Source organism: Dermacentor variabilis, chromosome 4 (genome assembly GCF_050947875.1).
Source record: "Dermacentor variabilis isolate Ectoservices chromosome 4, ASM5094787v1, whole genome shotgun sequence".
In the NCBI taxonomy this organism is placed as follows: domain Eukaryota; kingdom Metazoa; phylum Arthropoda; class Arachnida; order Ixodida; family Ixodidae; genus Dermacentor; species Dermacentor variabilis.
In genome coordinates this window covers 22,606,405-22,632,368 of record NC_134571.1, presented here as the reverse complement: position 1 = coordinate 22,632,368, position 25,964 = coordinate 22,606,405, and the positions used below count along the sequence as shown (strand labels likewise).

The 25,964-nt window shown below is 43.2% G+C and overlaps 1 protein-coding gene across 1 annotated transcript in view; it reads right to left on the bottom strand.

The window, feature by feature from the left end:
* Positions 1-25,639, bottom strand: part of LOC142578791 (fatty acyl-CoA reductase 1-like) — a 61,090-nt gene extending 35,451 nt beyond the window's left edge. Inside the window, exons 1-9 of the mRNA XM_075688367.1 lie at positions 25,344-25,639; positions 24,211-24,311; positions 20,122-20,238; positions 19,741-19,916; positions 19,463-19,539; positions 16,406-16,508; positions 12,757-12,934; positions 5,811-5,855; positions 3,045-3,163 (exon numbers count right to left, since the gene is read on the bottom strand). Of these exons, the coding sequence (XP_075544482.1) occupies positions 3,045-3,163; positions 5,811-5,855; positions 12,757-12,934; positions 16,406-16,508; positions 19,463-19,539; positions 19,741-19,916; positions 20,122-20,238; positions 24,211-24,297 (902 nt within the window). The 5' untranslated portion in view covers positions 24,298-24,311; positions 25,344-25,639. The remainder of the gene's footprint in view (positions 1-3,044; positions 3,164-5,810; positions 5,856-12,756; positions 12,935-16,405; positions 16,509-19,462; positions 19,540-19,740; positions 19,917-20,121; positions 20,239-24,210; positions 24,312-25,343) is intronic.
* Between the last annotated feature and the right edge of the window lie 325 nt (positions 25,640-25,964).

Here is a 25,964-nt window from a genome sequence, read left to right as displayed (position 1 = left end):
GCAACGCGCATCTGCCTTTAAGCAGACCTCTCATCATGGCACAAGGTGAGAAGTACGCTGCAATGATGAACATTGAATCATTCAGTGCTTCAGAAGGGTGGCTTGTGAGGCTTTGGGAGAGACACGAACTTGTCTTCAGAAGTGTGTGCGGCGAAAAGGCCAGCGTTGATGAAAGCATGACCACCCAGTGGAAAAATGCGAAGCTGCTTGAGCACATCATTGCATACGAACCAAGTGACGTGTTCAATGCAGATGAAACAGCTCTATTTTTCAGAGCTCTGCCCGACAAGACAGTGACTTTCAAAGGGGACCAATCCATTGGTGGCAAGAAGTGTAAGCAGAGGATAACAGTGCTTTTTGCCGTCAATATGACTGGCACGGAGCACTTGCCACTTGTCATTGGGAAGGCACATAAGCCACATTGCTTTAAAAACATCAAAAGCCTTCCTGTCGAGTGCAGAGCGAACTTCTTAGGAAGGCTTCAATGACTTTGGACATATTTCAAGGCTGGCTGCAGCAGTTACACTGGCACTTCACGTCTAAGGACTGCAAGATAATTATGGTTGTTAAGAGCTGCAGTGCACATAACTGTACAGTCGAGCTGAAGAGTGTCAAAGTGATTTTTTTGGTGCCCAACACTACATGTGCCCTTCAGTCGATGGACCAGGGTATCATTCATTACGTGAAGTCGAAGTACCGAAAGAGCCTGCTACAGCGAATGATCTTATGCTCAGAAGTTGGAAAGCTGTATGAAGTGGCCTTACTCAGCACAGTGTACATCATTGCTCACGTATGAAAAAATACACCTCCGCAAGTCATAGCCAACTGTTTTCGGCACAGCAGTTTTGCGAGGCATGAGCATGCGGCTGTAGCCGACAAAGTGTCAGCCGAGTCCCCTGATTATGACTGCCTGACTTTCGATGCTGTCCTTCCCACAGATGTGACCCTTCAGGACTACGTCGCGATTGACGATTGTGCTGCCACGACTGGTCCCCTGACCAATGAAATTATTAATGATGTCACGGGCGCCTGGGAAGACCATGATTCAGACAAAGAGTCATGTGAGGAGGTGCAGCCACGACGTCATCGCACCTCACGGGAAGTCACGGAGGCACTTTTAATATTGGAGGACATTTTCCTGAGCACTCCTGACAGTCTGCGGGCTGTTGGACACTTGGAAGAGTAAAGAAAAATTGTGATGTCAGCTGGAATCTGCGCGAAAAAGCAGACAACTATTGCAAAATACTTCAGTAAATAAAGGTATGCTTGTCCAACTTGATATTAATGTTGTTTTTCCTCTTAATTTGTTAATTCAGCATTCGCATAATTCGGATATTTTTCCCAGTCCCATGAGATCCAAATTAATGAGCCTTTACTGTACAAGATTTGATAGGGGCCCGACCGTAAGTGACTAAACTTAGAGGGTCCTTCACCATGTTTGAATATTGCAAACAGACAAACACAGCACATGGATCTTTCAATGGCAATCGTGTCTACAAAGTATCAGGTGGCACCTTGGCATGAAAATAGTTGAAATTTTCAGACAGAAGCCCACACACTCCTCTCAAGGGAGCTTTGCTTCCAGACAGAGACAAGGTCATACCCGTGCCACCCGTGCACAGAAAATGACATTAATTCGCTAATGCCTTAAATTTTAATGTCATTTGGGTGATGCCACATGGACAAACCTAATTTCATTTGCCTTAATGTCATTCATTACCTAGTGCATTCACAAGAACTCATTTGACTGAGAAATGCAAGCCCTCGAGTCCATAGCTTGCATAGTGCATTACAACTGATGTACATGAAACAGTCTACCATATAAAAAATAATTTATGCATAGCTTTCAACTACAACACTCCTGCAAGGAGTTGTACTTGGTAAACTTGGTCAGGGCAGCATTGGAATGGCTTCGGCGGGCATAGCGTCACTTTGACTTTGAACTTTGGATTTGACTTTGAATGACTGAAGTTACTATGGTCCGTTGCAACGTTGTAAAGGACGGCAACGAACTGAAGCTAATAGCGCTATAGTATGCTCGCTTTTATGATTCACTATTCATGAAGGTTCAAAGTAAACTTGTAAATGCATATTTACTTTTTATTTGATGCTTTAAGATTGCTCACTTCAGAAGATGCCCTCGTCGACACCACCACATCAAATGGCATTATATTTGGACGTGTTGCAGCTCCACCGAAAAAAATGTCATTACGAAAGTTAAGACAATAACGAACGAATGTCGTTTTTTTTGCCCTTGTGGCACAGATATTACATGCACAAATGCCTCTACGCAAAACACGCTGCCTGCAATGTCACCAATTATAGCACAAGGCCTCTATAAATTGTCCGATGCAGAACCTGTAACCACAACTGGGAGTGCACCATGCAGCAAAAAAAATTAACAGCGATGTAGGCGTATAGTCAACATGAGGCCGTCTCTTGGCTCTGTTGTGGAAGAAAACAGGGAAGTCACTGGTGGACACTAGTTAAGGCACAGAAGGGGACAATATCAGCATTGGTTGTGCAGCTTTCCTCCTGGCAGCACGTCAACAGAATATTTCAATTTCACCAATCTACTCTAATAATGCACCAATCTGAAAAATTATTGCGGAAGGACACTGCCTAGCTGATGCCCTACACCTTCCGAGTGTATAATAAAATTTGCAATGAAACCTGATAAGGGGCTCTTTAAAAGCAAGCAGGCTCACCTAAACTTCCCATGTTTCTTCCTTTTTACGTGTGTAATGCACAATGTTTAATCATTAATACCATCTTTTTAGTCTGAACATTCACTGATGGGCCTTGCGTTATTTGGGGGCAAGGAAGGAGGTGCATGTGAACGAGTGGACAGGGACACAAGGCTTACGACAGTATTCTATTAAAGCTAATCTTTCTCTCAAAGATCAGAAGATTTGGAAATGCCAGCAGCTTGAGTGATGAAGTGCGAACATGATATGACACCAAGGTTTAGTTCACAATGTCTACAGTAATTTTTACAGTACTTACTTCTACACTAAGCTTAAATAATGGGTAACGTAAATCACCTTTTAGCTGCAGTTTGGCAAGCAACCACAATCAACAGGTTGGCTACAATGTCCACAGGAACAATGTCAGCAATGCCTTTGACATCGGTCACTATGGTTGTCATCACACCAGATGCACACTGCAGGAAAAGTTGGAGCCATTCAAATCCCTCTTTTCAAAGCATGCCCATCATAAAGCAACACTTTTTTCTTATTGTGCATGATAGAGTAAGCAACATTTACGAAATGGCAAGTTTGAACAAGACTCAAAAGGAGAGTGCTTTAAAACACAAAAAGCTACAGGGATCATTTATTTTGTACCTAAAGTGTTTGCAACATAATTAGCATATAGTGAACACTGTTTTTGTATTAAAGTGATATCGCAGTGAGCTGTTGGTTGCTGCCAGTACTGCTAGCAGACCAATGGGTGTGCAGCACATCAGCTGCTTCTTTGGTTCCTGCCTTGCATCTCTTTCCTGCTTGCCTGCGCCATATTGCAGCACTGCACCGCAATACACCATTACGAGTGCTTTGTGTCTCGAAGGTGACGACAACAGCTCAGCTGCTGCTCTGTGCTTGTGCTGACCTTAATCCAAGCTACTGTGCTATGTCGTCCTACCAGAGTTTCTAAATGAATTTTCAGAAATATAACCTGCCTGTAGCAAAAAAATTACCAATTTCACCATATATTATCAGTTGCAAAAGTTCTGGCAGAACCCATCTCACGATGGGTTCTGGGAGAACCCATCTCACGATGAATGTCTTCATTACCGAAATTAGCGTTGAAGCAATGTAGTGACGCACTGAATTGCCGAATTCTTCACTCATACCCATTGGAGAAAAGTTAGACATTGTTTTGTCACTGAAAGGCAGCACATACCCGGTAGCACATAACCAGTGACGGAAGTTAGCGTCAAAGATGACTGAAAAGTGGCGTACACCCAGTGGCACATACCTAGAGTAGCACATACCCAATGACACACACACCCAGTGATCAGAACTGGTGTCAAAGAAAAAACAGGCACCGGCACAGTTACCAGAAAGTAAGAATGCCAAGTGAATTAATACCATCAATCCTTTTCATTACATGAACCCAAGCTAAAGGAGAGGATGTGCAAAAAGTGACCATCCATACCCTTTAAAGGCTTGCAGTGGCGAACTGTAAGAAACTGACCAGAGTGCAAGCAGCTGAAATTGCAACTTCCAAGAAGATCGCAAATGGGAGACTAGTGATGCTGGAGACCACAGCACCGAGCACAAGTGAATACCTAAGCTTCTTGCTTGCCTGCATTCTGCCTGCTAAATATGGATCTTAAAAGCCAACACATCTCGTTAAAAAAATTTATTAAAGTGCTCTGTTTGCTTTGCTATTGCTGCATGCATCCTGTGTTCTGTGCCTGAGTGCCTGTATGCCTGTAAGGTTGGTAGCACCAAGGTGCATGTGCATGCAGGGGAGGTATATATGGTAGTTGTGATGCTGTAAATAAATAAAGCCTATGCGTGGCTGGTTTAATGAGGTCAGCAGATTTTAACACTACCATGGATAGTATGCAATGGAAATACTTCAGCTGTTAACAACTAAGGCACAAAAGAGTTTGCTATCCATCAGTTTGCTGGCAAAATATTTATGGTTTATGTACCTAAGGTACAGATGGAATAGCATACAGTGGCATTGCTAATTTGTAACACATCCATGCATTTCTGAACGGTTAGTGGAATGTGATTTCCAAGTTTACATGCAAGAAATTCTATTCACACTATTGCCATAAACATTTCTGCACTGCTATATGCTTTTCATAGAAACAGCTAAACCCAAATCTACGTATAGCAGTCAGATGGTGTAGACCAACCACGGCACCCCACTCACCTGGTCATGAAGAGAAATGATGTCAAACATGCAAAGCTCACTCAAACTGCATACAGAAGAGAATAACAATACCGACGTAGGCGAAAACACACCTGCTCAACCTTTACCCCTGGTAGGCTTTTCAAGCACATTAAAGAGAAAAACGATTTCACCTGTATTAGTAAATTACCGTTTTATAATACCAAAAATGCCACTCTTGCAGCAAGAAGAGGCGCAAGAAGGAAAGACGGGTTGCGACACCACCTTGATGTTCTTGCAGCAGTTTGCCGTGACATCATGGATTTTAACAGCATTTGTTGGGCCTAGTTAATTGTTTAACAATAAACATCGGCTACATTGTGTTCTAAAGAAGACATTGAGCGTGGCAAGTTTCAGGAACTTTTACTGAGCCAATGTGACCCAAATATGAAAAAGTACTTTGAAATCCATGGCACCATACTGACATACTGATGCTGGAGCTTCTGCGAGAAATTAGAAAATAAAACTGACAATTTTTTAAAATAATTAACCTATTACTGTAAAATTAACGAAAATATAATTTTCAAAGAATGCTTTATCAGTCTAATCTGATGTAGTGTTTCTCTTTAGTTTCCCTCTAAGGGTGAAAAACAAGTACCCCAGTGAACTATAAATACAGCGAAAGACAACGAAATCTATTGAGAAAACCTGAAATGTTCCAGTGCAAGTGACTACGCAATTTCATTGGTGTAACTGACTGTTTTTCCTATTGAGTAGCATATGGTGAAGACATCCACAAATGACAACACAAAGCATATAGGGCTGTTGTATGTACTAATTATGTCTGTGTTTGCCCTGTGCTACTCAATACAAAGCTTAAGTACATACCAGCAAGCCCAAATTTCTACCGACTGTTTTACACTTTCCTTTTTAAAACAAATGTGCAGAGAAAGATATCTTACAGATGCCAGCAGACTTGTAGATCCATTTAATGCATCAACCCAGCCCTGAAAAGAGAGAGAAAAATTGTATATAAAACCAAGGCAAGAATGATGTGCTTGTGGCAAGCACATCATTCAAGGCAAGTGCTTGTGCAAAGCACTTACAGGCAAGCTGTAAGTGTTTTGCAGTACAGTTCTTGCAATTCCTCGCAGGTACTGTATCACAGGAAAAGTAATGCGTTGCTCCGACACATTCATAATACAGTAGACTTCTGTTAATTCGACTCCGGTTAATTTGATTTTTCTGTTAATTCGATTCTAACCAAAGGTCCTGGCTGGAGCCCCTTAATTTCTATGGGCCTAAACTTCCGATCCTAAAATTGCCCTCGCTGGATCATTCTAATTTGATAAGTCAGCAGGCACACGCCTGATCTCTATGGCGACTCCAAAAGCAACCCTTTCAGTGGCAGCGTCTGTCTCAGTGAAGCTTAAAACACAATGGATGTTTTGAACATGCGTCTCTCATTAAAAATGCCAATTTTCAACCTGTACCAAGAAGATTTTTAAGCAATAATTGTAGCTCACAATTTCTGGTTATGGTATTTACCAGATTCTAATGTGCACATCTTTTTCTTTCAGTAATGTTGCGCCCAAAATTGCTTGCACGGTGCAATCGGACACTATACCAAAACTGCCTTTGCAACGTTCATACGCTTTAATACACAAGGCAAATGTACTGCGGCGAAGCTGACCGAGAAACCGGCTGCCCTTATGCAACACTTTCTGGCTAAAAAATCAGGTGCACGTTAGATTTCTACTTTGCTTAGGAGCTTGACGGTCATTGTTACGCTAGTGTTTCTACTTTGGACACATAGAAAGTGGGCACGCATTTCATTCGGAGATGCATACCTGCCAACCTAGCGAGATAAAAAATCTGAAGACTTTATTCGCGCCAGGGAAGGGGGGGGGGGGGAATTCGTTCAAACTTTCAGGCAGTGTTCGATTAATCCTTATGCAGGGACCTTGCAGTAGCAGACTTCGCTCACTTAAAAAATTTGTCGGAGTAGCTTTGCTCAAAACACGGTCCAGGCTGAAGGCCTTTCACTAGCAGCAGGTGTTGGAGGGTTGTGTTGCACATTGATGAGCGGAATTCTGTCCTAGTTTTTCGTACCATGCTAAATATCCTCTCACACTCTGCCTTGCTATGCGGTATCACGAGTAAATAGAGCATCACCTTAGAAACTCGGTGAAACATGTTTTCCTATAGTGTTTTTCATTTTTCCAACCATAGACCACTGCACGTCCCAATTTTCTTCATTCTGAATGTCCTCTTGAAGACTGTATGCCTGTAATGTGGCAAACTCAGCTTCGAGAGCACCTAAAGCGTCTTCAGCAGATTCATTGGAATCTCGGGGCAGCAGCTGAGGGAAACTGAATAAAGAAACAGACTCAAGAGCGATGCCTGTGAAATAAATTTCAGGATGGCCACCTCCGCATTATTCAGAGTTGCGTTTCAGAGTTCCGTCCACATCCATAACACTTCGCCTCGTTGCATTTCGGAAACATTTTCCGTAGAAGAGGCCCAATGTGGTCACTGACACTAAGGGGTAGGTTGTGCTCAACGAGGAATCCCGTAAACAGGCACTCCACATGTGTGACATTGTCGTCGCAGTTGTTCCGGAGAAAGTTCACTATGTTGTCTTGCTGCTCAGTGGTGCAAACATAGCTTTGATGCTTCGCCATGGAAACGTGCAGTTTGAAGTCGTCTTTGCCACCATGAGACACGCTGAAGTCTCATCCACATGTCAAACAGCACGGAAATTCAGAAGTACAAGATGGCAAAAACACACACACAGCCTAGCCAACACTAATCATACACACATGCAGCAGCAATAAGATGCACCATGGATGAAGGCATGCATGAAAGGCAGGAGCTACATTGGCTCTGGCTTTGGTCGGCTTACTAGGCAGTGTAGTCGGCTGCTTAGTCGATGATACCGATGGTGCTAGTGCAGCCGTTTTTGGTGGTGCTGACGATTACAATGTGGCTGTAGATTCCGCAGTGCTGGTTTCGCAAAAACCATTATTGCGCGAACAGAGACCACTTTTCGAGAGATATAAGACAGTGCTCGTACAATTGGAAAGTTCAGTAGAAAATCTGGAGTCTCCCGGGCGAATCGAGAGGGTTGGCAGGTATGGAGATGCGTTAGAATTGGGCAAGTACTGCCAGATAAATCAGCGGCATGTTGTGGAGTTTTTTTCTGCATCGTGTTTAATTCGACCCACCAGATAATTTGATTAATTTCATCGGTCCCATCCAGGGCGGAATAATAAATTGACTGTACAGTAAAACATCATTTTACCCGTGTTGATCTAAATAAATTAGATAATTCGGGCTTACCACTTTGTCTTGGTACATGTATGCATTACTCAATGGCATCAAAGACTTTGTTAATTGGGAGGTACTATTTGGTTGTGCACTGGTAAATTTGGGCAAGCCCAGGAGCTATATAGTTCTACATGCCAACTAGATATTGATTGACGATTAGTAGTTTCGGGCTAGCTCACTGGTACTAAATAATCAGGACATGCATTTGGCATATAAAAGGACGCCTATTTTGGATCTCATCAAGACGCTGGCACTGCTGCACTGTGAAGGAAGCCGTGAGGCACTCAATGCTCTGTTTTGAGAGAGTTATCCCAGGAAGTTGCACAAATTGCACTAGGTGATGAAAATCAGTTTCTGTGCAGATATGCTCAATACAAACAAGGGCAGCATTTCCTCACTAAACTAAAGCCTACTGATGCAGTAAGCATTTCTTTATAGTTTTCTTGGTCAATTTAGTAATTGCACATTCAGATAGTTCACAATTCTTAGGCTGAAATCTGAGCTAACATCCACCATGGCTTTGGCATCACGCTGCTAAGGACGAGGTCACAGGTCACTGCTAACCACGAGGCTGCATTTCAATGGGGGTGAAATGCAAAAATGCTACTGTACCATGCAATAGCTGCACATTAAAGAATCCCAGGTGGTTGATGCTAATCCAGTCTCACACTATGGTGTGTATAATACTAATCAGAGCATTGTTGTGGCATGTAAAAACCCCAGAATTCATTTAAATTTTGAATCTGAGCTAATTATGTCTTACTGCAATAAAAATTTCAGCAGATTCCATGCACACCTGTGTAAATCGTACAGAAAAGCTTTCGTAGATGAATATGCAAACTTGCATGCAAATGTTAGTGTTGCAGTTGTGTTTAGGCTTATATAGTGTAACCTCGGTTATACGTCCCCCGGTTTTGCGATGACCCGGGTTTTGCGACAGATTAGCGCAGTCCCAAAGATTAGCGCTTTGCCCATTAGTGCCTATGGGCAAAGTCCCCATAGAAGCAATGCATTAAAAACCCGTTATCCTACGCAATTTTACGCCGAACCAGCGTTATATAATGACCCTCGCGAAGTGCGGGACGGAACGGCGGATGAAAGAAAAGTGCCGCGGGCCTCTTTCCTCGCTCCGTCTCTCCGCATGCGGAGTGCTTGACGCCGCTCGACCGGTTCGCTCCGGCGCAGCTTTCTTCCTTGCCTCGTCTCATCGTTCATTTCTCTCTCCTCCACCAGCAGCCACCCACGACGATCGCTGTGCTAAAATAGCACCTTATCTTCTCTACAATCATTTTCTCCTTCTCTTCTCGGTGGAGTCGCCTCTCGTCGCGCTGGGGAAGCATTTCTCTCCTTCCAGTTTCCCAGCAACAGATCGCCGACAAGGTAGCGTGGAGAAGCCTAAGTTTATCGCACGTGTTCGTCGTAATCCTAGCGACCAGCGTTCAGCGGAGGTTTTGAGTTGTGTGGAGCAATGCGATGCACAATGTCCCGAATGCGGACAGTTCTGTTACTCGGCGATAAGCTGAATATTATCGAGGAAGCGGAAAAGCGGCATGGAGCCACGAAAGCCAGCACTGCCCAGGACCTTAAGATACCCTTTAATCTTTGCTTAAGACGGTCTTGGCAAACAAAGCAATGATATTGCAGAATGCCAACAAGTTCGGGCTCAAGGGGAAAGCAGAAAAAAATGGACAGCATGAGAAGTTAGAAAATCTTCTTGTCAAGTGGCTGCATCAAGCACGGAGCTATGCAATCAACGTCGACGGCGCCATTCTAAAAGAAAAGGCGGACCTTGTGGCATTGCACCTGGGCATCGACGACTTTCAGGCATTGAACAGGTGGCTGGATCGCTTCAAAAAATGAAACAAGATTGTGTACAGCCACTCCTGCGGAGAAAGCACTTCCGTGGACATTTCGACGGGGAACGAATGGATGGAGTCGCTGCCGGAGATGATTGCTGCATACAAGCCCTGCAACGTTTTCAATGCCGATGAGAGCGGTATTTTTTACCATATGCAGCCCGAGCAAACCCTTGCTTATAAGGGTGACAGCTGTCACGGTGGCAAGTGTAGTGAAGGGCATGTGATGGCACTATTCTGTGCTAATGAGGTAGGTTCCAAGAGGCTGCCTGTGCTCGTTGTTGGAAAGTTTGCAAAGCCACAGTGCTGTAAGAACTTGAAGATGCTGCCGTGCCGCTACAACTTCAACAAAAAGGTGTAGATGACATCTTTGCTCTTCAGAAATTTTTTTGCAGCAGCTGGATAAGAAAATGGGTGCCGAGGCGAGGAAAATACTGCTTTTCGTGGACAATACACTGTGCCACCCACCCGATACATCCAGCCTGAGGAACATAAAGGTTGTTTTTTATCCGCCCAACTGCGCAAGCCGGCTGCAGCCACAGGATGCCGGCATCATTATGTGCATCAAGCAAAGGTACTGGAAGCGGTTAGTGCAGCGTCGGCTGGGAGCTATGGAGAGCAGCGAGTCGGAAAAGAAGATCACTGTGCTCGACGCCATGCATTTTATTGCCAGTTCGTGGAACGCAGTGTCGCGAAGCACAATCGCTAAATCGTTCAAGCACTGCGGCTTTAAGCGAGAGGCTGCCTCCTCTACTGGGGATGCAACAACCTCGATGCCGCTCGAGGCCGACGCAGGCTTCGCCGACGATTTCGAGGGTTTAAACCTCACCACAACCTTCGTCGAGTATGTGGAGGCCGCTGACAATGTTGCAATCTGCGGCAAGGTGTCGCTGGATGACGCCATTGAGGAGGCTTTGCCTAGTGCCGCCACCGCTGCGACATCTGATGAGGACAACAACGATGCCATAGATGTCGTGCCTGTGCCTACCACGGTCACCGAGGTGCTACAGCACAGACAGCATCCAGAACTTTATCAGTTCATGCGACGCCGCAGAGGACCTCCTTTTGGACGTTGCCACACTGAAGCGAAAGTTCTTTGTTCATGGATCAAAGATGGTTCAAATGAAACTTAGACTTTTTTTAAAGTTCGCGCCGGCTGGCGGGAATCGCGCCAGTGGGCAGTGGAGTGCCGTAAAGGTTGAATAAAGCATGATTGGTACCTATACTGCAGCATTAATTCTTTTCGTATTTACTTTTTTGGTAATTTGGGTTTCCAAGCCCTGCAGAGTATGTTAGTAGTTTACATTGAAGTTTCTCTTAAATCCGTCGCGCAATACAAGTAGTATATTTATAGGCATAATTTATGTTCGGATTTAAATCGTGGGATTTTACATGCCAAAACCACTTTGTGATTATGAGGCACATCGTAGTGGAGGACTCCAAAAATTTTGACCACCTGAGGTTCTTTAACGTGCACCTAAATCTAAGTACACGGGTGTTTTTGCATTTCGCCCCCATCGAAATGCGGCCGCCATGGCCGGGATTCGATCCCACGACCTCGTGCTCAGCAGCCCAACACCATAGCCACTGAGCAACCACTGCGGGTCTATGTTCGGATTTCACGATGCCTGCATTTTACAGTGCTTTTTCGCAGTCCCGAGAAAATTGTAAAATCGGGGTTCCACTGTATTTGATTAAATGAGACTGTGCTTTAATATTTGTTTTCTCTCTGTACATGTGTAACAGCACATACATGCACACACGCACTTCTCACAGCATAATGAAGATGTGCCTGTTCTGCTAGTCATTTCTTTTGTGCCCGATTTCTACGACAATAAGAGCACATTTTGGTGACATTTTGTCGATAGCTTCTGCTGCTGCTTGCAACTACGCAAGTAGAGCTGGGTCTAGCGCTAGTCAAAAGCACCTTCTCGCCACGCTGCAATGGTCGTGCAAGACAGGCACAACGAAAAACAAAAAGAGGCAAAGAAAGCTTCACTTTATTAATTCATGCATCTTAGACCTACATTGTGGCTATGACTAACAAAGCATACTGGGGATTAATATTGACCTTGGAATGAAAAAAAAAAAATCAATTTTGAGGTGTTACGTGCCAAAACCATGATATGATTGTGAGACAAGCCATAGTCAGGGACTCCTGATTAATTCCAACCACCTGGAGTTCTTTAACATGCACCCAGTGCAGGGTACATGGGCGTTTTTGCATTTCATCCCCATCGAAATGCGGCTGCCATGGCCGGGATTCAATCCTGCACCCTCCGGCTTAGCAGCGCAATGCCAAAATCACTACACCACCCCGGCAGGTGATTGGACTCTTATGTGTGTTTCAGAACATGGGTGACCTATTCATGCTATTACAGTTAATAGGTTAATTACACTTAACGTTGATCTCAAGTCAGCTACTACTTCCAGCAGCTTCTTCAGCTTGCTTCACATCTTCCCGTTGATAGACCCGGACTAATACGTGCCAGTTTACAGGACCAGCAAGTGTGTTAGTACCCTCTTTTCATTCACAGCTGTAGCACAGTAATGTAAAAAAAAAAAAGTGAGTCACCTGTCAAGGAGTTATGTCTGTGTTTATTAGGGTACCTACTTGCAGCAGCACCCTTACAACATTACTTATTTAAAGGCTGTCCATAGAAAGCAGTCTGGAAAGCAGTCTTGAGCTACAGAACAAGGCAGAGAGCTTGAGACCACTCACAGGGAAGGGCTCTTTCCATGATGCAGCCACAATGGATGGTCGCACAATGGCCACAGGTAGGTCCCCACCTTCTTCAGCAACCAGGGACTCACTCAAGAATTTGGCCAGAACATAGGTGTTGGGTTTTGCACGAAGCAGCTGTGGAGTCAATGCAGCCAGCATGCCCTCTTCCATCCATCTAGGCAGGCAAAGGAAATCACAACATGCCTGTAGGTTATGCAGCCTTGATCTCAATAAGCACACAGATTAATAACACTGAGATGCACAAGCCTTCTAAAAAGAATAAAGTGTATACAATCATTGCATTTTATCAGTACTAACACATGGGGCAGCAACTTGGAGGCTAATCAAGAAACTTGAGAAGGATCACAAAATGAGCGACAGGACAAAATATGTTAGGCACAGCCTTAATAACAGCCAACTCACGTACAGTAACCTCATAGACTACATTCGATGTACCAAGATTTCACTGCCAGGCCTCGCCATTTACTGGTTGTTGAGACTTTCTTTGCCAATTTAAAATTACAATTCCTACTTCAATCGCAAATAGCATGCTGGATTCTATCACTATAAATGATGGTCATTTCATTTCAATCAACATTTCACAGCACATTCTGGCCAATTGTCAGTCCCTTTAGGACAAGCAAGAACGTTGGCTTGCAGTTCAGCAATAGGTTTCTGGCCTTCGTGGAATTTTCAACACTGATTATCACTAACTGTATTGAGGGCCTGTGGTAACATATTGTGTCTCATGGATTATTGCAACTTATGCTGGAGGCTTACTGCACATCCCTGTTGTTGCCTGGATGCTTTGCATTGGAATTTGAATTGTGCAAGCATTGTGTGCTGGCAAACACAGAGATGTGAAGACATCAAAATCACATGTTCTTTTGTGGGATTTCCAGAAATCTGAAATTGCAGCAAACTGCAGATTAAGTCATTGGCTCCTGCAAATTTCCTGTTATTTATATTTGTGTTGTGAAAAAGTTTAGGTAGCAGAACTCAGTGATGCAGGAATGGAAGTGCTGCGCCATTGGCACCATCTTGTGCCAAACCATCGAGCTGTGCCAACCTATGCCAAAACACTAATTTCAAATGAAGTTGCCAAGTTTAGCAGGATCTGCATTTTCAGTGGCAACCACACAGCCATATTTGCGTTGGCTTGCGCTTAGCCCTGCAATTCAAGCCTAAGCAATCTGTTTCAGTGTTGGTGTCTTTAGAGTGTGGATGCATTTGGTGGCATAATTGTAACTAGGCCACAAGAAAATGAAAATCGTTTTGCGCTATACAATGCATTACGAATGTTTTATAAAGGTGTTATGCGTTTGTGTATATGCGGGCCAACTAAAGATGATTTGAACTGGTGCTCATTTCACGGGCAAGTCTGGAAGGAAAGCCCTGTTGAATGAGTAAGGTCATACAGTCGGCTCAGCATGTAGCTCATCTGCTTCGTTAGATAATTTAGCATTCTATTTTGCACCCTATTGGTACATCTGCATCGATTAAGAGACAGAAATACAGCACTGTGGATTGGAGAGCAAATAGGGGTAGCCAATATTCTATAGCCGGGTACAACTTTAGAAGAAAGGGGAGGCCCCGCCCAGATGACCGAAGCACAACAGCCGATTGCCTCCGCAACTAAAATAGTCCCGCTCAAGAAACCATGCTTCTAAAATGTGTAATTCTCGGTATAAATAATGACTTTAGTATTTTTGATGACTGGTTTGGTAGAGCTTTTGTGATTGCGATGCTACAGCACATGCCAGATCGCGAAAGAAAAATAAGCCCGTGCCTTCTACAATGCTGTGCATCGTCCGCATTTTAGCTGCACTGCACGGGACAAAAGAAGTAAGAGCAGCTCGGCATAGCTTTTGCACTGGTTTACATGTACACGGTACATTTACTACTCGCTTTCCGTGCTTAAAATGAATCAGTAGCTGTTAAAAAAAAAAAAGAACAATGCATTTATCGAAACTATTACAACTTTGGGACGAGAATACGATCGAGGCAAGAAAGATACAAAAATGCTTCATTCATCATTTTAAGTAAATAATATTGCTTTTAAATAGCACAAGATTTATATTTTTTGGTTTTGTATTTTCACAAACTTATTTGCAAGAATGTGATAGGTTTCTTTTTTTTCGTTCCATTTCACTTTTTTTTTTTTGCAAGCCTGCAGTCTCGCCAGTTCGCGTAGCGTAGTGTCAGCAATGCTCGCTGCAATGTTTTGTCGCCGGATCACGGCTCCGAATAAATGCAAGCATCCCGTATGGTGCATCGTAAGCTCGCAATAATATTTCGGGCATGATAGACCACCACGAACAGTCTGGGAATTCACTCTGACGAGTGGCAGACACACACAACTGACACGACTCGGCCCAGTTCAAAGCACGGGCAGCCATCTTCTGCATCAGCGGGGCAACCGGCCATCTGGCTCGTGACGTCAGTCTAGAGTGCGCACCCATTGGTGTAGGCTCGTGTGCATCCGCCTTGGAGAAGTAAACGCCCCTTTTTTCTAAAGTTGTACTCGACTATAGTTGACTTCGAGAGTAAAAAAAATGTGGATCTGGGCAGGCCATGAATGCTAGGAAAGATAAGCGAAGGTCTATTAGATTTACAGAAAGGATGCCGAGAGAAGGGAAGTGGTGGTCCAGGATGGCAGAAAATTGGGTGATGTGATGAAATCAGGAAATTCGCAGGCATAAGATAAGGTCAGCTGGTGCAATACAAAGGTAATTGGAGATCACTTCCAGTGGTTGACAAATATCCTGATGATGGCGATTATGAATGCACAAATAAAATACACATACACAAGTTTAATGTATTTAACATGCAACAGACAGCAGAAGGCTTCATAGCTAATCTACCAGCTTTTCGGAGACTACGCATGTTTAACTAGACAGGCAAGAAACACTGTACATCTTTAAGGCTTATACATGCTTCACATCACTACATAGCAGGAAAATGTTGCACTTCTTCAAAAAGTATTCCCTAGTGCAGAACTAAATTTTTGTGTGACAAAATACTGATGCTGCAACTTTAAAAGTCACCTACAAAAAAAAAAAAAAAGCAGGCAGAGGCCGACCAGCAAACTAGCCTAACACTACTTTTGGCAAGAAAACCATAATTCAGTCAATCAGATGGGAACTGAAGCCTTCCTATTGTGAGCACCTATACTGTATGCATTTGAGGTCAAGAAAATATAGTAGTGAAAAATATACTTAAACTTGTTTGTCTCTTATGTATGTCCATTTGCTGCCTTTCTTCACAATAAATACAGCTAAATAAAATATGACGGCCGCATAATTCATCCAGAATGCATATGGTACTTTTACCAATATGCTAAGACCACAGTATCCTAATGCACATCATTCGAACTCCGCGCTTACTCCAAACTGCCAACTCGGATCTAGGCGCACTGAACCACAGTACGACAACTACAGTAAAAAATTTTTTTCCTGGTCAACTACCGAGTTTGACAATAACCAGGGGCTTCTAGTTTGATTCAATGTAAGAAGATTTACACACATCCATGACTGCTTTGCTTCAGTTCATGAATACCCTTTTGCCTTTAATTGCAAACAAAGCTAAAAAGGAAGCAAAAGCTTTCTTTTTTTGCAACACGGTAACACAATAAAAAAAAACTTACTTTGTACAAGAAATAATATCTTGAGGGTGTATGTGAGATGGATATATTCGTTCATCTAGCTTCTTGCAGTCACAATTGCAATATGCAGTAGACACATGCACCACTGCCTGAAAACGGAAAGGACAATAATTTACAAATCAATTGCATCTTGAGGGTCATTCAGATTATGCAGTTATGTGGTCCAGTTTCATAGCTTGTTAAAGGGGGCATGACACACACTTTTCGATCATAATCTGTATTGTGTGAGGTAATCCACGTGTGTTCAAGAGCACATTAGCAAACCTTTAGCGCATTTTAGCCAGCCTGTAACCTGTAATCAAATTTTTTTTTAAGTTACACTCGAACGGCATAAGGGTCGAGCAATAGTGGCATGCACATGAGCCATCATGTCACAAGCTGCATGCTTGCCAAGCGAGCATGTATATGCCAGCGAAGAATCAATTTTTCAGCTGTGCACTAATGTGGGAAACTTCTGTTTTGTTCAGCCACCGTGGCACCTATGTAGCACTGTAGGGTGCCAGAGCTAAAGGAGCAAAGAGTGCTGCGTATCGTTATGCAGGCTCCCCAAGGAGCCCGTCAAGCATAAGGCTTGGGAGATGAATGTGGGCAGGAGGGACTGGCGCTCATCAGACTTTTTTTGGTTCTCAAAACACTTCATGCCAGCCAGCTACGATGATGATTTGCACCTGCTCGCCAAGTTTTGGATATCTGTCAAAAAGCTGAGGCCACGATCAGACGTGATGCCTACCGTGTTCGCACACTGACCCATCCAGCAGGCAGTGCCTCGGCCAAACATCAGCCTTGCTACTTTTTTTTTTTTTACATATATCGGGTGCAATAAAGCAAGTTCAAGGAAAGGTTTTGAACCACTTTTATTGAAGTGGAGAAAAACATTTGAAGTGAAGATAGGCTATTCCAGAACCACTTTGCCGCAAAAAGTGCTTCAATGCGTTCAGCAGAAGCGGAGTTGTCGGCAATCAAACATGACCTCAGCTGTGCTCCCCTTCCTCCTACAATGCCTTGCACTGCGAAGGCTATGGCAGAGACGTCACCGTGGCGCGCAGTTCAAATTTCCGATTTGGTGCCTGTGCCGCGCTAAACATAAGCCAAACGCGGCTGTCCTCAGAGAGTTGCAGTGCGCTTAGCCACTGGACTCATGGCGGCACCTCGCGGCGGCTGCGGTGTAGCCGAGCCCAGCGACCAATAGCAGCCGTGTATTGGAGTATGCTTTATGACGAAATAAAGCACACAGAAAAGAGCGAGGATCATGGGGTTTTTGAAACAAGAGCATTTAAGAAAAAGGTGACTTCGCGCTTCACTTGCGAGCTCCACGAACCGCGTATGACAGTAGAACTTCGCTGTGAAGTTCACAACAGCGTATGCTACCCACGGACTATGTTATTTCACCAAGTCCAAGGGGTGGTTCAGGGCCCCTTTAAGGGTGAACCCTATCCCTAAATGGTCAACTTAATCTTCAAGAATTACACTTTAACCTAAAGAACAGCACAAAAGACACATTGAATATAGGTTATTTTGCATATACAGTACAAGCTTGCAACAATGCATTTTTCACAACAGCATGGACACTTTCTAAAGAACCTGTGCAGCTTTGCTAGGAGGTCTTTCCATACATCACAGGACGTGGATACATCAGTTGATTCAGGTATAAGATTGTTGAGCATCCTTTTCCTTTTATTGCTAAAGCATAAACATACGAATAGGTGAAATTTGTCACCGAGCAATGCAGCCTCAAGGCGCTGATGACAGCACACAAAAGATCCAGGAAAAGCATCTCATGTCCTGTTTACTAAGATGCCGTTAAATGGCAATCCTCTTTACACTGGCCACAAAACAAATGCCATTATATCCACTCTTTCAATGCAAAACTTCATCTCTGTTCCCACTTATACAAAGCCCGTCCGAAAAGTATCTGACTTTTTTTTTTTTTTCAGAAATCTACAGGTTTACCACTCTGTGCAATTTGGGAGTAGGGCCCATGATGTCTTTAGCCTGCAGGTTGCGTGTCCTTCAGTAGCATCGGCTGTTATTTAGGATCAGTTGTGTTGAGTACTCAGTGCAATTTTGAGAGAGTTAAAATGATGGACTGAATTTAACAATTAACAAAGACACTGCATAAATTTACGTACAAAGCTCGGTGATAACCAACCAGAAGCAATTTGGAAGATCCAAACAGTGTTTGTAAATGACAGTATTGTCATGAAGCAGATTAAAATGGGGTACAACCGGCTTCAAGAAGGGTCAAACATCTGTAGAGAATGAGCCACGCTATGGGATGTGTTCAACAAGCCGTAATGATGAGATTCTTTATGAAGCACAAACCACGATAAGGAGAGATCATTGGCTTACTATTAAAAAATTTGCTGGAATAGCAACTAAGATGCTATGAGTGTCATTTTAAAGACTATTTGAGTATGCTGTGTGTACCAGAAAGATTGCCAAGGATTTTGAGATAAATTCGAAGACCAGGCTAGCGCCCACATTCGTGCGACTCATATGGCTCAGTCTTTTTTGGCACAACACTATGTTGTGGTAGTTTGTCAAGCTCTCTAGTCTCCAGAAGTATTTCTGCACGACTTTTGGCTGTTAAAAATCGAAAGGCACCTGAAAGAACACACTTTCAAACCTCAGATGACATCAAGTGCAATATGACAACTGCCTTAGCAGCACTTCCTGACAAGTGGTTCCAAAGCTGTTAAGAGACGTGGAAATAGTGCGGGACTTGGTGCATGGATGCAGAAGAGAACTATTATTTTGAAAGGGATTAGTATGACAAAAACACCAGACAATGCTTCTATTTTTCTAGGAGCATGGTCTGATACTTTTCAGACGGCCTTGTGTGTGTTTTCAAGCAGTGAAACAGCCCAATCAGGGCATGCCTGAAATGCATACTGGCAGTTAAGGTAAGAAGACAATAAGAAATAAGATTGGGCACAATTCACTGCACCTATATCAAAGACACCCACAACAAATTTAAGAAAGAAAAGGTTGAAGGTGGCTTGGCTAACACTGTTTAGCTATGCCATAAACGAAGCAGACTTGCCTGGAGGTTCTTCATTTCGTGACAAAGCTTGAGCACTTTTCTAGTTCCTTCCATATTCATTTCTACAGCTTGCCTGCAGAGAACATAGGAATCATAAGCACTAGCACAAGCTACCAACTAACAAGCATCCAAGCTTACTGTATATTACGTATGTTGTGTACATTGTCCCAAAGAGACTCAATTATAGAAAAAAGCTTGCACAGCACAGTCATACCATTAGTGGTGACAAACGAAAGCAGACCCATGACAGAAAGTAAGGTGTCATAGGGCGCACCTAAGTGTTTCGTTGAACTTGATGGTTGCTGCTGAATGGAAGACTACTGACACCTCCCGTGTGAGAAGCTCATAGTCGGCAGGCTGCAGACCTAGCCCAGGCTCTGTTAGGTCTCCATCGACAGCCACCAGCTTTTCCAGTGCTCCAGCATGTTCACGATGTACATGCTCAAAACACTAGAAGCAAGGAAAAGAAAAAAAATTATGTAGTAGGCACCTGTGTTTGTGATAAGCAAGCGTGTCGCTGGTTATCCATGCAGTTATAGCTTAACATGCAGATATAGTCCATGCAGATATAGCTTAACAATTTCTTAGCATACAGGCTATTTGACAGCACTGTCAAAGCAACATGCCAAAAGCATTAAGCAAACGTTTGCTAAACCTCAGATTTGAGCAGTGAAGACAGTCGTTCTTTTGACTTGCATCCTTTTCTTGGCCGTATCAAGAGAAAGATCTGCTTGATGCCTGGGCAGGAACGCAGCAGCTTCTCAAGGAGGATCTGGAAATGTAAAGGACGTAAAGGCATGAGCCTCAAGTGTGGGCTGAAGTTGCTCAATTGGTGCAGATCAGAAATCAATGTCATAGATGCATAGCTTCATACACTGAATCAATCTTCAATCAAACTGAATTTTGTGCATAGGAGGCTTTGTAGCATGCCTTCCATCATGAAGGGAGCAAAGTGCTGTGGCAAATGCATACACTGCACATGAGAAGTCGTAGACGCAGTTTCGCTGCACTGCTGCTTTTATGTACCACTCAAGTGATATGAAGTCAATCTGCAATTACAGAATATTGCAATGGGCATTTATTCACTTAACCCACATCAACTCAGAGCCATGGCCCCTGAAAAATGGTTTACTCAACTAATCAAACTGATAGGAGACTAAATAAGCTGCTATAGCATTACCACTGTGACTGGGTCTGGCTGGTTCTTGTGCATGGAGACGTTGGCTACTGTTGGACACAAACATGCTTATGCGGCAAATGCACATTTTCCAGCAGTGCCCATCAGTAAATGGTGCAATTGTGTCTCCCTAGCCTTTGCGTTCACACAAAGTAATCTTGCTCAGAGGAAACAATGCAGTTGTTTAGTTTGTTTGTTTTTCATTTGTTTAACAGCAACTAATAATGTCTCAACAGATCTTTAAACAACACTTTTTATCTACATTCCCATAACTTCGTACTGTAACTGGCTGGCTGTACCATGTGCAGTCAATTTTGTATCGATTGTGCTCTCAGCAATGTGTTCTGCAACAGTTTCCGCCTCTCTATGACCTTTCCTTACGTTCCCCAAGTCCTGCAAATTCCTGTGTATGGCAGTTAAAATAGTTTTTTTTTTTAATTGAACACCACAACCCACGGCTTTAGAGACAACTTAATCCTTACCCCAGTTCTTTGTATGTTTAAGTGAAGAATTAGGGCGCACTCTCAACGAGATCAGACACATACTGCCAGCATATGAAGGTGCCTTTCCTGGTATTAAACACCCAAATAAAGTAAGTGTAGCTGGAACACACAAACAAAGCAAGTCAGTCAGGCTGTACAGCATGCTGACAGCTAACTTCCAGAGGGCTGGGACTTGTACTACCCAGCAAATATTGTCACTCACAAATAGGTTGCAGCACGATATATTGAAAACTATAGCACATCAGGCACATACAGGAAATCAAGTGGAGTATAGTATGTGTATGTCACTTGTGGCCTAACAGCAACTGCAAAATGAGACCACTTACAGTACTGCGTGACACTGGATGCAATACCATTGTGGTGTGGCTGGCATTGGTGACAAAAAAAATAGCTTCCACAGACAAAAGCAAATTTCTTTTCAGTGACATGTGCTCAAGAGCCTCGTTTATGCAGAAAAAGAAAGCAAAATGTAAGATTGTCAAAATAGAAGCATTTGAATGTGCACCCAACTCAAGCACAATGCCATTGTCAGGCTCGAAAAATTAGAACTTGTAATAACAGCCCAAGCATGGCTTGTGAAGTAAACGGCGATGGTCTGAAATGTTATTGTACTAAGGTACAAAGAGACATTTGTTATCTGATAATCCATGCACTAGTCGTCATTCTTCGATTTGCAATCCCAATAAGTGCTAGAGATAGAGTGAAGAGCCTGGTGCACACCTGATAACAATGGCTGCTTCACGGTGCTCAGTTTCATAGCCTCCATAAAGGTTTCAAGCATTGCAGGTTGTAAAAACCCCCAAGAAAAGCTATGCAGAAATGCTTTGATATTATTTAACTGAATAAAACATTTACCTATCTAGCCCGCCATGTTTTCTTGTTCTGCTGAAAGAGCAAATTCTGCCCTCACCAGCAAGATCATCCAACATAAAGAAACACATAAAAGCTTTAATTATTTTTCCATTAGGAAAAAGCATGAACACTTGGTGGGACTAAATGCGACAGCTGAGACGATTCAATGACTGTACTTTTAATTGACAGAATATACAAAGCTGTAAACAAGCTTTAAAGAAAACAAGACATTAAACAGAAATGGGGACTCGGGCATTTACTGCACAATAACTTGTTTTCCATCTCACTTTCTGGATGAATGCACAAATCTCACATCATCAGGCTTGTCATGAAGCACATGCGAGACATAAAAAGAAAAAGGAGAAATTACTAAGCAGGAGACATCCAGACGTACAAGAAACTGAAAGCAACATCAAAGTTTTGAGAAGGTAGCCACGTGCACGCCTCTGTCAATGCTTGCAACAAAAGACATTACGCAAGTGTGACAGTCATGTCTTTGTTTGCTAAATTAGTGTAAAACTGCACGCAAACTAGAGCTGGTGCTTTGGGCTTGTGTCATATATTTCAAAAGCCACAATAGAAGAGCATCTGTTCCAGGATTTTGCAATGGCTTTGACAGCAGCCGTGCTTGACAGCTGCGCTTTCATATGAAGTGATATGAAAGCAGCGAGATGTACAAACTTAGGTTCACATTTCCCTGCCTTGTGGGCGACAAAAAATGGGACAGCTGACATTGCCAGACTGTCTGCTGCAGAGTTCTGCCTGTGTCGACAGTATTGATGTCTGCAGCTGCTCACTATAAGAAGGTCTATAAAACAGAAACAAGAAGCGAACTATGGTTTAACCCCCAACATACAAAAAAATGAACTGGAGCATTAGAAGGATCCTTGTCGTAGAATGCCACACGTTTGTATCTCAAAATGGGAGCTGATAGGACACACGCTATTGTGCTAATTGTGTAATCACATTGCAACTCAGCGCAACAATTCAGGTCAAGATACGAGAAGCAAATGGCTGGGACTACTATTTTTCAGTAAAATGTAAGAGAACATTTGTCACTGATAACAAACTTATCTGCAAGTTTAGCTTTTCAAATACTCTACCTGTCTGCATCAGCTGCAATAGAAATAAGAAAGCACCATTATTTGTTTTTAGGTATATTAATCTTTCATGAAGAATAATGTCTCATGATGAAATATGTGGCCAACATTGTTTGAAATTATAAATGAATGGCCTTCATTCAGCACTGCCTTATCAGGAGTGAAACTAAGACACGAAGCTTCCGTGTCCTATTCTTGGCCACTCTAATCTGCTTTCAGTGCTTTATGGAGACGCTAAACATTTGAATGTTACACTTATAATGCATAAATGTTGCTACCAGAGCCTTAGCAGAGACATGATGAAAGAGGTGAGGATGGCAAGTACCCAAGGCAAAAAGTAAACAATCACTGTGTCACAGACAATTTGCATGTCTGCCCCTTCGCTCAACATTTTAGTTTTGACAATTGCTTATAACATCTGCGACATGCATGCAGTAAATGTTATTAGATAAGTGGCAAACACACACAATTTAATGCAATTCAACTTAATGTCATTTGCAGCCTCATGTCCTCGCCACAATTAATTTGCTCATATAATGTGCACTTTTGTACTTAAACCTTATGTTATAAAATATGTATTTTTATACATAATAGGTATATCAGACAACAAAGTATGTATTTTATGTTCCTTGTTATAAACTGCAGACATTGCAGCAAGTTCTTTTCACTGTATTTGACACAACTGCAATGCATTTTTTCTCAAGGTTATTTTATAAACTATGAAGAAAAAGTGGGCACATCTTGTACTAAAATTATTTGATAACAGATTTGGACTGCAGTAAAAAAATTTCAATGAGCAAACATTTATAAAATCAGGCAAAATTTTACGAAATTCCAGGCACATGTTTCTGAGTCGCCTCAGGCCATTAAATCTTGATGTTAGAAATAATTACGTTAAGCAATTTTGACATTAGTCAAATAATTTGTGGTGCTCAAGTGCCAGGGGTACCGTACACACATTAGTCTATACACAGTTGTATGTCACATCTCCAATGAAAACACATTGTCATAATACATGCAGTGGGAAGCAGGAGCTGTACGTCAAAGTCAAAAGTGGATCACATAAAAAGAAGAACACAGTAAAGAGGAGGTATCCAAATTCAAATGCATACCTTACCAAGGAAGCCTGTCACCCCCGTGATGAGCACACTTTTTCCCTTGTAGAATTCTTGCACAGCCAATTCATCTGTGTCACTCATGGCTGGTGTTTCTACTGCAGGTAGAGACAGCGTTAGCACATTAGAAGCGAAAATGTGCACACGTGAAACACTGCCCGCAGCTCACGGAACATTGAAGTACATCTCAATATACAATTGTTATTCGTCACAAGCGCGCTCAAGCAAATGGAACATAATGCTGAGTTGGGTACAAGCTTACAGCACTTATTAAAATGCGGCGGCTCAAAACATGACATTTTTCACTGCTTATTACCCAAAAGTACAGTGCACTACAGTAAATGTAAGGAATTACGTGTTTGCACGCTCCCTTCCTCTTTTTTTTTTTTTTTCATTCGTCATTTAATGTAGTCATTTGACAACTTGCATATGGCAGAGCTCCCCGATGTTTACCTTCGGACACGGATACCTGGAGTTTGCTTCGGAAGTTAGGCCTGAATATTTAAGTCGAAAAATAAGGCAGGGAAATGGCACCGCCTTGTATTTTACGAGTATGTTTTAAGGATGCCGGTTCTGCCGGCATGCATAACGGAGCGTGTCAACCAACACTAAAACGTACGGCACTATGATTGTCAGATGTTTGCGTTAAAAATTAGGCGCTGAATGTAGTACTACGAGAAACTGACACCATCAATGCGCACGTTTAAGGATGCTGGAACATATATCAGCCCGGTGCGAGACCTAAAATTAAAAAAAAACAAAAAAAACATCGGTTGTTGAACAGAAATACGGTGTTAGCCAAGGCTAAGTCCGCCGTCTAGTTGGCACAGGAACCGCTTACAAATGTTTTATCCACACAGGCACAACTTCAGTAAAACGAGTCGTCGTGCAAGCAAAACGCACAATGCGGTGCGAAAGCAGCGATCACGGACCGGCTGGCAGGAAACGCCCAGCGCAAAAGCACCCTTGCGCAATGACACATCCTCCGCTCTTTGGGAGTGCGGCGTTCGGACTGCCCGCAAGATGTGGAATCTCGGTGGGTAGCAAAAAGTGCTCGAACTACACCTTCAGCACCGGTGCCCACTTCCGCAGAGATATCCGGCGAGCTGGGGAGAGAAGGCCGGCCCTACCTGGTTTCTGGGTTGACAAGGTAGCTCAGCAGCCGTCGACCGCGTAATCACTCGCACCAGCGGAGGCCTGTTGCAGGTCGCGTATTACTATACAACGCTTATTGTTGGGGTGGTAGGTGATATCGGAGGTGACAAAGAATAACAAACGAAATCTCTGACGACTACTTCCACACATCGGGGCTACCGGACGTCCATGGTGCCAAAGAGTACGGGGATCCTACACACAGTTCACCACACTACACCACAGAACACAAATTCAACAAGGCCGGACCGCCGGACACTCCCATAGACCCCAGTACCCGAATTGAATATAGCGCACCAAGCGGATGGTGTGATCATCTGAACCACAACTACCTTTCCGGTTTTGTGCGCGCGCGTTTTGAACGCTAGCTTGTACGCGTTACTCAGGTTAGCGCTGATCGGCGCGGCATTTGTTTTTGCTTTACTCAACCGCGCTCCGTCTTGGTGCGGTATCTTTACAAGCCTTCATCGAAGCTGTCCTCTGTGCAACCTCCACTTCCATAAAGTAGACGAAGAGGCCTTATGAAATGAGGGAATGTATATTTTGCTCTATAAAAAATGCTCGTTTCGGCCTTCTTGTGCGTTCTTCGATTGTCGTGG